The sequence below is a fragment of the Tinamus guttatus genome, unplaced genomic scaffold, assembly GCF_059628265.1.
Source record: "Tinamus guttatus ecotype Peru unplaced genomic scaffold, ASM5962826v1 Tinamus_guttatus_pri_ptg000470l, whole genome shotgun sequence".
Lineage (NCBI taxonomy): Eukaryota > Metazoa > Chordata > Aves > Tinamiformes > Tinamidae > Tinamus > Tinamus guttatus.
In genome coordinates this window covers 2206601-2220592 of record NW_028289004.1, presented here as the reverse complement: position 1 = coordinate 2220592, position 13992 = coordinate 2206601, and the positions used below count along the sequence as shown (strand labels likewise).

General features: G+C 39.7%; 1 protein-coding gene across 5 annotated transcripts in view; it reads right to left on the bottom strand.

The window, feature by feature from the left end:
* CNKSR2 (connector enhancer of kinase suppressor of Ras 2) overlaps nucleotides 1-13992 on the bottom strand; it is a 204651-nt gene that overhangs the window by 163932 nt on the left and 26727 nt on the right. For all 5 annotated transcript variants that reach the window (XM_088532747.1, XM_088532748.1, XM_088532749.1 and 2 more), the window contains exon 2: nucleotides 8009-8172. In XM_088532747.1, coding sequence (XP_088388873.1) covers nucleotides 8009-8172 — 164 coding nt within the window. The remainder of the gene's footprint in view (nucleotides 1-8008; nucleotides 8173-13992) is intronic.

Sequence of the window (13992 nt, the reverse complement as noted above, 5' to 3'; positions counted from 1 at the left end):
TAATGGATGATTTTTCTTTGGCTAATATTTGTCACCATTATTTTTTTAAAGAAATTAACATTATTCTTTTAAAGAAGGAAAACAAAAGACAAATATTACAGTCTAGAAGATAGCTATACTGCATAACAAATTACATGCACTGTATAATAAATTATGTGCAAAGAAATATAACTTAGCAGTTACGTCTGGCTTTTCTTGGTAATACTGGATAAAATTCATAAGGATAAAATCATAAGTTTTCTTTCTCATGCAATTTTTTACTAAGTTTTCTTCCATCTATTCATAGATTGAGGCAGAGACTGCATGTGAGAATAGCATATGACTAATAAGAAGTGGATTTAAGAATTAAAGCAAGCTTAATTCTGCTCTTTACTATTTTCATTGCTTTCACCTTCCAAATTTAATTCCTGAGCAGCATTTCTGGATGTAATGCCTCTTGCTTTTGAACACATAAAATGGAAAAAAGAAATTATGCAGTTCACAGATTTGGCAGAAATTCCGGGGCAGTTTCTACATGAATAAACAGGACAGCATCCCATGGATTTGGGGCCCCATGGCAGCCATATCAAAAATCACACCTTAAAATTTGGGGAAGCCAAAACTTGCCATGAAAAATCCAACTTTTTCTTCAAAATTGTTTTCAGAATGAACAAAGTGCATCTTTTTCTAAAACTCATTTTCCCAAACCTTCGGCTGAACACACCCCACAAAGTCGAAGACAAGGAGTTCCTGTCCAAAGTTGTGAGCAACTGAGAATGCAGCTTGTCATATTGAAGGTGCCTTATGTAACTTTATACCTCATCAGATCTGCCTACAACATATATTTCTAAGGGCCAGTCCTCCAACATCATGAAATGCCAACACTAAGGTTATTTCTCCTCCAAATAGCACTGACATATGGGATAATTTAGAAATGCAGAACACACAATCCTAACACATCTGTTTCACAAATGCAAAATAAATAGGTAAGGAAACAAAGACCACTAGCTCAAATGTCATCTGTTGCTAATATTAACCATTTAGTTTCAAAGAATGTAAATATTTCTCTCAAAGCTTCACAAAAAAAAAAAAAAAAAGTGTGCAACACTCTTCATCCCACTGAACCCAAGGAAGGACTAATTATTGTCATCAGACCACTCCTGAAAAAGCAGTTCCTATACTGCAACACAATCAAGTAAGAAATCAGAAAGGCAAACCCTAGGTATGCTCTGTAGCACTTAAAGAGCAATTACATAACTATTCTGCTTACCCTTATTCAACCAGCATATTCTGCAAGACCAAGCTCACTATTTTCTGGTTTTGCTACTTAGTGTCATGTTATTTTGTCCCTAGCTAGTTAAGTGCTTTTATTTCTCCGGAATTCAATATATCAGTTAAATATTCAACTGTATGTATTTCACAATTTGTTAAACTGCTATTGAGCCAATCCCCCAGGGGTCAGTCCTTGGTCCAGTCCTGTTCAACTTATCCATCAATGACCTGGATGAAGGCACAGAGTACTCCCTCAGCAAGTTTGCTGACGATACCAAACTGGGAGGAGTAGCTGATGCCCCAGAGAGCTGTGCTGCCATTCAGAGGAACCTGGACAAAATGGACAACTGGGCGGTGAAAAACCTCATGCAATTCAACAAGGCCAAGTGCAAGGTTCTGCACCTGGGGAGGAATAACCCCAGACACCAGTACAGGCTGGGGACTGACCTTCTGGAGAGCAGCTCTGCAGAGAAAGACCTGGGTGTCATGGTGGACGACAAGTTGACCATGAGGCAGCAGTGTGCCCTTGTGGCCAAGAAGGCCAATGGGATCCTGGGGTGCATTAAGAAGAGCATCTCCAGCAGGTCAAGGGAGGTGATCCTGCCCCTCTACTCAGCCCTGGTGAGGCCGCCTCTGGAGTATTGTGTCCAGTTCTGGGCTCCACAGTACAAGACGGATGTGGAGCTGCTGGAGAGAGTCCAGCGCAGGGCCACAAGGATGATCAGGGGCCTGGAACATCAGCCCTATGAGGAAAGACTGAGAGAGCAGGGCCTGTTCAGCCCGGAGAAGGGAAGGCTGAGAGGAGACCTGGTAAGTGTATATAAATACCTCAAGGGAAGCAATAAGGAGGATGGTGCTGGCCTCTTTTCAGTGGTGGCCACTGACAGAACTAGAGGAAATGACCAGAAACTAAAGCATCAAAAGTTCCACAGGAACTTAAGGAAAAACTTCTTAACAGTGAGGGTGACAGAGGACAGGAACAGGCTGCCCAGAGAGGTTGTGGAGTCTCCTTCTCTGGAGATCTTCAAAACCCGCTTGGACGCCACCCTGTGCCACGTGCTCTAGGTGACCCTGCGTGTGCAGGGGGGTTGGACTAGATGACCTCTAGAGGTCCTGTCCAACCTCAACCATTCTATGATTCTATGATTTAAAAAAAAAAAAAAAGGAAATAGTTACTACATGGCTATGAACACATAACCATATTGTCACGGCCCCTTTTTACAACTTCCTTTAAACTAGAGCCCATATTTTGCACCTTCTTGATCCTCAGAAGAGCCCAAAGAGGAAGCAAATAAGGAAAGTAACTAGGAACCATAACAAATTCTTGAGGCAGGTGGAAGAGAAGGATACTCATTCGTTGCACACAGACTTATTTACTGCCTTTGACATACCATAGATTTTACAGTACTTCTGTGCGAAAAGTCTGCTAAATCTAGGAAAAGCAACAAATCTTTTCAAGATGATCTGTGTCAGCTATCAGAAACCCCTTAACTCTTTAATTTTCCTGTTCTGGTTACGGACCTTTGATTCAGAATTTTCTTCTTTGTCAAGAGTTAGCTCTGGCTGAAGTTTGGCAGCAGATGATATATAAGTAGAAACGTAATTGCCAAGAACAACAGTAAAAAAAGGTAATTTTTCTGCTATGAACATGCAGACAGCAACAATAAATGCTAACATTTGCACATACGGATTTCCCTTCTGAAATAAAATCCTTCTCCTTTAGCACTATGGTGATTCAGCCTAATGTTCACTATTACTGATGAAAGTAGTTTTAAGATCTGACTAAGGATAAGGGCAAATAAAAGGATTCCTGCAAGAGAAATAGCAAGAAGATGAAATTTAGAATAAAACAATAATTCTTAAGAGGAATCATTCATGATGAAGTAGGTCTATTTTTAAATTCAGTTCCATATAAATGTTTTGTTTTAGCAGTAAATGTTAAATAATTTCACGATGTTAGTGCATCCCAATGTCTTCTCTGCCAAATAATAACACTATTTCATCTGCGGCAATCTTTTAGCTTTACAAATTCAAATATACAGAGTATCATACAGCACAGTTGCAGCAGATTTAAATAACGGACATGAAACCAGATCATTAGAATTCTGTACAAAACAAGAATTTCTTTTTTTTTTTTAATCAAAACCTCTATTTTACAAAAATGCAGATACCCCTTAAAAAGTATCTTGCAGATTTATGGGCACTTTACTAAATTCTTTGCTTAAAGAAAATTTTAAAAGATTCTGAAATTATTTATGAAGTTTTCTAAATATACTTATTTTGCCATGACAACACATTATCCATTTTAAGGTCTCATTTTTAAAATATTTGAAAGTACTCACGATCTAAATTAAACTCAAGTCAACTCAAGATTTTTTTTTTAATTCCAAAAATGTATGTGATATTTGGGAGTAAAGCTAAAAAAAAATTGCACTTATCAAGGTGTTGTGGTGACTACTTAGGCACACTCTATCTTTTTTCTTAAAGATGGATGCAGAAATTTTTGGCTGTATGATGGTTTCTGCATTCTCAAGAGAGTGAGGCAAAGGGTAGAGGTAGTTTTTCTGGGAAAACCATGATAATTAAGAGGCATATAGACAATCTGGAGGTCTTGGACACTTAGCAAAACATGGTCATACCATGTTTTGACACAATGAGCTGCCATCTTCAGACAAACAGAACATGGATCAAGATTTATGGGCATTTCTTTGCTTTCTGCAGCACAGCTAGATCTTTTAGGAGCTACAAGACCTCCAGATCTACTCTAAAACTGAAGACTGATATAAGGATCAGATGACATCTTTTTCATTAACCTATTCTTCAATATGCATGCCTCTTTTCATGAGCATCACCTTCATCTATTGTCAATGAACTTTCTATTGGCATTTTTCATTCACCTCCAGTTCTCAGAGAAACCACCAAGAAAACAAGGCTCCTTGCATTGCATGTGTAGATTAAGGTCTGCTACATCCTTTATTGCTGAAAGGTAAAGCACGTGGTCTTATCCTAGCTTCATTGCCACACACATACTGAAAATGAAAATGATGATGTTGAGGCTGGATCTGAGCAATACCTTTTATAATGGATGAACAAGTGAACCTTTCATCACCTGGGAGTAGCCAGGAGAAAAAACACCATTCTAGCTAATTCAGTACAATCTTTCCTATATTTCTAGAACTAGGCAAGTAGTTTTCTTTGTCAATTATTTTTCAACTGCTTTGGAGATGTCAAATATTTTTGAGAGATTTGTCACCATAAATAAACATGCAAGTCCACGTCCAGCAGGAATCTCCCTGATGGTGCCAACAGTGCAATCTCTGCTTTGCTTCCCAGTTTGAACAGAAAGGGAAGAACAGGAGATATATGCTGCTGGAAATAGAACAATTGCAGGGGACTATTTCAGTCCTGGTGTTTTCTCTAGGGCTGAGCCAAAAACATGCAATGAACTCCTAGCAACAATGAAGGACCATCATAAACTTCACTATTCCCTTCTTTTAAACAGACAGTATTATTTCATTTATCTTGTCTTTTCTGACATACGTATTCTTTAAAAACACAAAAACGCAAGAAAGCAAGATAATCCACTGAACATGCTCATTCCTTCTCAAACTGATTGAGAGATTGAGCATGCAAACTCTTCAGTTATATTGCCAGTTCTCCTCTGGAACATGTTCAGCATATTCCGCTTCAGCTTGCATATGATTTACACGCATTGAATTAACCCCAGCAAGCAGGACCACTGGCAGGAGCAGCTGAGCAGAAGCTCTATCCCTCCTTGCCTGGAGAACCACAGGTAAAGAAAACCCGTGAATCCCACTTCCAGGGTGCTCGTTCTCAAGACAAGAGAACAGTCTGGCATGTTAGCAGCCAGCAGAGACCCCACAGAGATGTACCAGAGCAGGCAGCCACTTGTCCTCTGAGCAGCTGGTCAATGGCAGAGCATCCACTTACTGAAAGTGCTTCTGATCTGATGGGAACACCGTGAGTGGTCACAGAAAGCCACATGACTTCAGCTGAAAGTCAGTAAGGCACCTTCCTTAAGTTGTGCTGCCAGTCAGTCTGTGGTTTTCTGATTATTACTGCAAAAAGCAGTTGGTCTTCTCAGCACCGTTCTACAACTTGTCTGCATGCAGGAGTTCCCATCTACCGTCTATATCAACCAAAGATGCTTGTTCATGCTCTCCACCTCCCTCACAGAGAAGACATTGCATGGTGAACTGCAGGCACGCAACATAAGCATCTAATTTGCCATAACCACAGCTGACGTGGCAGAAACATCTAGCAGTTCTCCCCAAAAAACTGCAGTGAAGGGGAGAGGAAGGAAGCAGCTCCTAACACATAGCAGTTCCCAACGCTGCTGAAACTTTCTTTGGTGATGGCAACTCTGCCTGTGAAACCTCCCCCTGCACAACTGGGCAGGAATGAATAGGGGAACAGCTCTGTGCCCTTCCGCTTCCTGAAAAAGCTACTTAGGTGGTCACTCACTAAACCAAGGAGAACAAGGAGGGGATCAGAAAGAACAATCCTTTTGTTTTCTAATGTTTAGCTTTATATTAAAATAGGTTATGCTTGCAAGGCAGATTTTACATTACTGTTCCTGTCCCATCACAGTATGTCTATCACTCAAATATTCATTTGATCATTTGGCATGATAACTCATGCCAAATTCCATCACAAACCCTCTATCAAACTCCACTGAAATAGGAGGAAAAAAAATCAGATAATTTCCTTAAACAAAAAACACTTCCATATAGAAAACCTACATTAGCCATTATTGAAAGTTGCAGGTTCACAGGCCTAAAGTTCTCCCAGATATGCAGTCCACATTAGAGACTAATCTGAAGAACAGACAAGCACTAACCAGGACAGATACTTACTGATGCAATAAAAAAGGAAAGCCTGTAAGTATATGACCACTACAGTCTAAAAGATTGCTTCTAAATTAAATTTTGTAAGAGGTTTATCTGATTGGTGAACAATAAATTCAAATTAAGTCTACTGAAATCAATATAGCAATCACATTTTGTATCCTTGAGGAGCCATCAGTAGCCAATTGTGAGACTGCAGAAACCTTGACTTAAATTAGAAGTTGTGATTAGATCGCCTACTGTTTTGTTTCCAGTGATGATGTTTTCTGTAAGAGGAACTGAAATGAACAGACAACACCATATGCAACGAGGAACGGCATGGTAGAAACTTACTGCACAAATTAGGCAAGTTTAGCCTTTATTACAAATTCTTTATTTTAAATATAACTTATTTCCATATACTATTGTCCAGTGAAGGGAGCTAAATAGAAGAAGGTTCTTTGTCTAAAGATAACAGCTATAATTATATATCAGGGAAAACACAAACAAACATATTTTAGCTAAATATTCTTTTTCTTAAACAAGTTATTTTTGAAAGAGCCACAATCTGTCTCCTCTATATGTTTAGAAGAAACGGTTGCCAATATTCGCACTTAGATTTTGTCTGAATTAATTAAAATATTTACTTTCTATTTTGTTTCCTTTTGTACTGCTTGCTTGATTTAAAAATAAAAAACTTTGCAAATTACTCTCTGTATGTTCCCTTGCATAACAGCAGTATTTTTCAGGATTCCATCATTTTTATAACTTAAAAAAGCAAAATGAGCTCAGTTATTTTATTGAGCCACTTCACAAATTATCAATAGTTGTACTAACAGTTGAACTACTCTAAAGAAGAAAAATCTAAAAGATATGTTTGAAGTAAAGCAGCTTCCAACAATGGCTTTTCTCTCTTTCTTTACTTTTCCTTTTATTTTTATTTATTTATTTTTTTCAGTCCCTTCTCTTCATTAACCCCACATGGGTTTCTGAATAGGATATTCAGAGAAGCTTCTGCGTACTGCAAATACAAGCCCTTCTGAAGAGCCTTGAAGCTCTCATTTCTTCTACCAGGATTCAGCTTTCTTAAAGCTGCTTCTGAAGCTTGGAAAAGTACTGTGTATTAAAATCTGCAAAGCACCACTTTTGGCAGTCAAGTACATCTTAGCAGAGCTGCTCACAATTCTTCCCACAGCTGAGAATGCAGTGTGCCCAATCTATCATTAATCTTTACTGTCACACACAAAAAAGTTGCTAAGAAGAGTGAAGTCACCACCCACACCCTTTGCAGAGGGGATAATCCGAGTTTTCCATGACGCAATGTGACTGAAAAGACCATTACCAAAATCCTTCTCTATACTCCATCAGAGATGTGTATGGTATTTTCATATCAGATAATTATTTTGCTATTTAATGTTTTCTACTGTGAAATACAGGCAGCTATGACTTAGCAAGATCAAATAATCATCTAAAATATAGTACGTAACACTCTGAGAGACTGCATTAAAGAATCAGTGAAAAATGACATGGTTAATATCACGGCATTTTGTTTGTAAAGGGCAACTGGCATCCAATTACTGTATTCAAACAAATAGCTATTTTACATTCCAAGTCAAACACAGCCTAGTCTTTTTTTTGGGGGGGGGGGGGAGGAGGGGTTGTTTCATATAGGCTTTTCTTCTATAAAAACAAGAGATATAAGCCTTAAGTCTCTGATACCAAATTATGTAACAAATAACATCTTATCAATAGATCTTGCCTCCAGTTTAGAATGTTAAATCGTTTATATGTTACATGTCAAGACTTTCTCATACGAGTTTCATAGTCATTAGGAGGAGAAATATGAATACACAAACTGCGAATATTTCCAGCACTGTTCATTCCCTCCCCTTTTGCCCCCAGAATTTTACCAGTGCACAGAGCAAGTCGACTGCTTCCAAGATAAGCTCCTGATGGCCAATGCGTGTGACTCCAAGATCTTCCAGTTCTTGATGAGTAATCCGTAGTAGCTGGTCACCACTAATCTTCTCTCTCTCAAAATTCTTAATATATTGCTGCAGACAGTCATCCAGACCTGCCAAAACAAGGAGGAGAGAAGTAAAGAGGAAAGCTAGCAACACTTTGTCCTGGTATAGGAAGATGAATCAAACTGGACCGGAACCAAAAATCAAGCCAGCAAAGGACATCTGCCATAATTTGAGACAAAATATATAAGCACTGTGCAAGTAATACAATTTTATGGTGCCCTGAAACCATGATATATGGAGAAGCAGAGTGGCTTCCAGGCCTTTTCTGCCTCTGGACAATACCTACTGCTCCTGATGCCAGGATAGAGCCCTGAATTTTTGTAGTATACCATGTCATGAATGCATATCTGACAGTCCCCTAATAAACAAGCTAGCGATGCCTCCCTTATACCTGGGAGGGAAGAGGAGAACAAGGAGAAAGGGAAGATCCCATGGTATAGAGGGCCTGCTGGACATGTCCACAGCTAGGAATGTGTCTCTTTGCTGAATGCCTGACTCAGACGCCCCATTAAGGGACACACAAAATGGTAGTGCCACATCACAATGTCACATCTCTTCCAAGAACAAATGCACCAGGCTGAGCCTCTTGGCAGTTCTCAGATCACAGCAGCCCAAAGGGTTTGGGGAACAAAAGGCTTTGGCAGAGGGCTTTGGAGAACAACAAAGGGAGCACTGCAAAGATTCCCAACTGCAACAGGAGACCCAGCTCAGCTTACTGAACGTGAAAAGCCATTCAAATTAAGATCTGCATGCATGATGCAAGCAGTGTAATTGGGGAGTAGAAACAAGTACATTATGCCAAAAGAGACCCTAAAAGTGGATGCAACTTCTCTGTCCAGGACACAGAAGAATAGAAGTTTGTACTGGACCCGCTGCTGGTTTGGGGAAAGCGATAGGTACTCAGGAAATTCAGACCACCTCTGCTCTAGTTTTCAGTTTGCGTGTCAATGTAACAACATGTAGGTGACTACATGTTTTTGCCTGGAGCAAAAAGCAGTGCAGAATTTGAGTTAATCTGTCCTGCATTTCTTCCCATGCACAGCTAGCCCAGCACAGGGATGTGCTGCAGCACATGCCTCCCTAAAGGATGACGAAGACTCCTGGATTTTCAGGGTTGCACACTGAAATCTGTCCAAAGAGATTGCCCTCTGATGGATGAACATAATTGCTACTGAGCAGCAGTATTTGATGAAGCCCAGAATATACTAATTTAGTTGTATCTTGAGACATGCCATCTCCCTGATGGCTGTCATCAAATAGCCACAGCCAGCTCTTTCTGCAGTGAAGAGAAGGAATCTGCTCTTTAGCTTGTACGGATTAGGAGTATTTGTACTTGCTAATCAAACTGCCTGAAAAAGCACTTTGTGCATGAGAACGGATCCATCTGACTGTGGAGCAGGAGACTCACAAGAGTCCCACCTTACAGCAGAGGCTTCTCTGAGGGTGACTTCGCTGCAGTTTCCTTTATCTTCCAACCTCTCCAGGAACAGCCCCATGTCCAAAGAGAATCACACCAAGAAAATATTGCCCCTTAGGCAGGGACACCCCACTGCTGGCTCAGCCTGCTGCTCCAGATGGGCTCCCAGGGTACATGCTTTGCCCTTGCTACATCTCACTAATCCCCTGCACACACCAACACAATCTTCACGTGGCTTCAGTTTTCAGAATCTGTATGCCAAAACTTAAACCTCTTGCAAACCTGCTGCAAGTAAAACCCCCATGACACAGGAAATTTTCTTTATCCTGTCTCCAATTTCAGCAGCCTTTGCCTACCTGGCCATCTCCTTCTGCAGCCTGCCACAAGATTTCCCATCTCTGAAATGAAATCACTTGCAAGTAGTTAATCAGACATTTTGTGTATTATTTTCCATTTACTTCCTTTTCTAACTAATAGTTGCTCAAATTATCCACATACTCTTTTACAATACATTAGCAGAGAACAAAAATGATGATCCGGGATTGATCATGTATCACATGTTGCCATGCAATCCAGTCTCTGATATGTATGATCAGCTTGGGAGAAGATAAAAATTCTTCCCTCATTCTCCAATAAGGAAAGAAGAGTCTGTTAAACTCTCAGTAAAAACAACAATCTACTACAGTTTAGGTTTTTTTTTTTTTCTTCTTCCAAGTTTTGTTCCCATATAGATGGGAAAACTGAATCATCAGAGCCATCAAGACTGATTCTAAAATGATGTGGTTGCCGAGCACATTAACAATAAAGAAGACAGAAACACTCACAAAAGGCCAAAGCAACATGGCTTGCAGCTTTGTGAGGTGTCATACATGCCCTGTATCTTTGGTATTATTCCCTTTACACCTAAAAAATGGATACTCAGGCTGTGGCCCTAAAGCTGCTTGTTAAACAAAAATGAAGTGTCAGTGTGGAAGTGCTATGATGCAGAAGAGGAAGATCTTAATGTCTTTCTTGCAATGACACCATTGCTTAAAAGCACCACAAAGAGGAAAGTTCTGTGTGTTCCCAAGGCACCTGAGTGCCAGCCCACTATACATCCAAATGTTGCCGTCATGCTCTCGCACACCAGGCAATATTCATTATCATTAGCAAACAGACAAGCAGCAATAAAAGTCAGACAACAGTTTACTAAATATAACTTATCATTTCAGCCTGACACCTGGATGAAAGGCCACTTACAGATCTATAAGAACTCATTTGGTCATAAAAATGAAATATAAGTTGTAAATAGAAGTATTTTTCCTCCAGCCTTCTTGAATCCATTTTACTTGTTCACACGCATACAAACACACACGTAGACAATGCCATCACCTCAAAGTATCTGACAAGAACCTTCCTGATTCATCCATATCTGTACATATTTCCTCCAGGAGCTCTTTTAAGTCTAAATTTCTTATCTGGTAAACTAGTTCCATGAACTATTCTACATGTGCAGTGTTATGTATAATGGCATTTATTTTTTGAAACAATACATAAAACATTTCATCTAAAAATGTACTACAAATAGAGAACACGTGCCTTTGCTAAATGACTGAAAAAGAAAGCAGGAAGTACTTCTGTGATTCCTGAACTTAAGTCCCACTCTGCTTACATTTACTGCTGAATAATATCATTAAAATATTGAACGTCATCAGATTGAAAAAAAATAAAAGAATCAACATCACTAGTAATACAAATCCAGAAAGAGACATGACAGACGCATTTAATAAACACAGTAAGTTAATTCTGACTAAAGCCAATCTCTTCCTCCTCGTGATAGCTATGTATTTTAACCCTCAGCTATAATACAATTTGATAGGTATAGTTCACACAAGGTAAGAAAAAAAATAAAGAACATAAAAATATTACTGACAATTGCTTGACTCACCAAATTCGTAAAAACCACATGCAGGGAAGAACAAAATAATTTGAATGTAGATTGCATGGCATTTGCAGAATAGCTTGCCACAATTACTTCCTCTTACTCCCTAAATAGACTATCCTTTTTAAGTCATTTATTTCTGTCATTCTATTCCTTAATTAAAGAGTAGCAGTGCTTTCTGTAAATAAAACTGTACATAATAATAAAAAAGCCAGCCAGCTTTGCTCACCCACCCCTTTTGTGCTCCCAAGACACGGCAGATCAGGCTGCTGGCTCCAGCAGGCAGCAGGAGGGGAGTGGTAGGGGAGGCAGCATCCTGGCTGATAAATCCATTTAATCTGGGGCAGGACAAGACGTACCTTGAATGGCCAACCTCAAAAGCCTTCCCTGTTGAAGCCCAGCCTTCCTTAGAGCACTCTTGTCTTACAGTATTTCTGCAACGCCCCTCTCAACCCCATTGCCCCAAGAAATTTCTCTAGTTGATGCTCTCTGCTCTTCTTCTCCCCCAGGTGTCCTCCTAGCCGGGGTGTCACACCGCTCAGGTGTGGCAGCAGCCCCAGCAAGCACCTCAGCTTCATGCATTGTCCCCTGCTCCTACCTGTGGGTGACATTAAGGGTGCCCAGCATGTCATAGTCCGGGGCATCTTAAAAACATCTCTATCCAAAATTCAGGCTAGTCATTACAGGACATCAGACGTTTCATGCTGTCAATAAGGAAGCCACAGTCTTGTACTCAACAGCAAAGATCACCCCCCACACACCTCCTACAGACACACACAACATCCCCAGGATCTTGTGGGTATACATAAAGGAACAAATGCTTCAATAACAAGGGTGATTAATGTAAAATCATCCAAGGTACTTTGCTTCATTTTAGACCTGGCCTTTAAAAAAAACACTATACAATTTTACTTTTTTTTCCTCCCTCGTTTCTAAAGGAGGGTAATCCTTTTACTGCACTCATGATCCACAGACTTCCAATGCTGTTACTTACAATAAAGTCTCTCCTCCACCTAGGATACTGCCATCTGAGCTCATCAACCCCGCGGTTTGTCAGTGCTGTCCGGCTATACATTCATAACCTAGCTGGTTTCATTGGGGCTTAGAAGAGCAAAGTACAAAGTACAAAGTACATTTTTGTTGGTTTGAGTACCACTGAGGTGTTATGTCCCCATATTTACTCTCTCTTTAGCACCCAAAAAAAAAGACTTCTCTAGAAAAGTTCCTCTTGAAACATAGTCTGGACTTGTGTTTTTAGCCTTTTTTTCTTTTTCTTTTTTTCTCAAGTCTGTCAACTGAGTTCTGCATTGTGTTTACCAAATCGAAGATCATCAAATGAGCAGTAATTCCTACAATGCCTCACTGACGTGATATTAAGCAGACCTTCTATGCAAAGAATTACGACAGCACAAGCCAAACTGACCGGGAAATGCTTAATTGTCCAAGAATAAGGTTGCTAGCTGCCGTACTGCTCTCTAGGGGCAATCTTCCATGCTTGCAATCTTCTAACTAATAAGACAATTTCATGTGCGTGGCCTCACTGAGGTATTTTCATGTATGTAACCCACAGGTTATCTCTCGAAACAAGTAAGTAAACAAGCCCTGTAATGCAGCATCAGCATAGGCTATGCGTATCCGTGTTGAGTCAAACAGACAACAGAGTAAAATCTCCTTCTTCACCAAGTATATCCTCAGGCTCTGGTCCCCCAGTCAGCTCCTCCTCTGAAAGAGTTTCCTAGAAGAGTTTCCCCCTTTCTCTAGAAGGATGTTTTGGCCAAAAGTGTTTGGCCATTTTCCAAGCCACCAGCTAACCAGCTACTCAGACATACATGAGAAGATACATCCCTAAAAAGAGTAGCATCTGGGTAGAAGATCATTCCCCAGTTTTCTGGCAAAGGTATGTTTTCATTAAAACTGGAAAACCACAATGAAATAACAAAGCTTATGTCCTTACTAACTCTTTTTTTCAGCCTGGCTTAAAGAAAAGATTATGAATATTATAGGTTTAACTACCATACTTGAAACATAACAGACAAGGTAGTATATTTTTATGCTCCCTTGGTAAATCGGAAGTGTGTAAGCAGATGACTTCCCTTGGCACATTCTTGCCCTGTAAACACAACTCTTACAGAAGAGCAGTAATGTATAGACAATACAGGGAATAACCCTTCACAGTAAGGGAAGATGCACAGCATTAAAAAAGAAAAGACATTTGGTTTGTTTATACATAGAGTCAGCAAGCCACAGTTATGTTTCAGTCTGGACAGAACGACTATGCCCTTCCTGAGCATCATCAGTTTTATGCCTTATTAAATTTTGACAAGGGACATTTGCAAGTCATGAAAAGAAAAGTTTAAGTGAGATTTTAACATAAACTAGGCAATTCTGTAGCACTACCCAAAGCCATTTCAGTCTGAAAATTATTTGCAACATTTTTACCCAAACAAACAATATGTAAGAAACCATTAAAATGTGGAAAGTGTAGAGAAAATCTTGGCTGCTTTCTCCTTTCTCCACATTAGATATTCA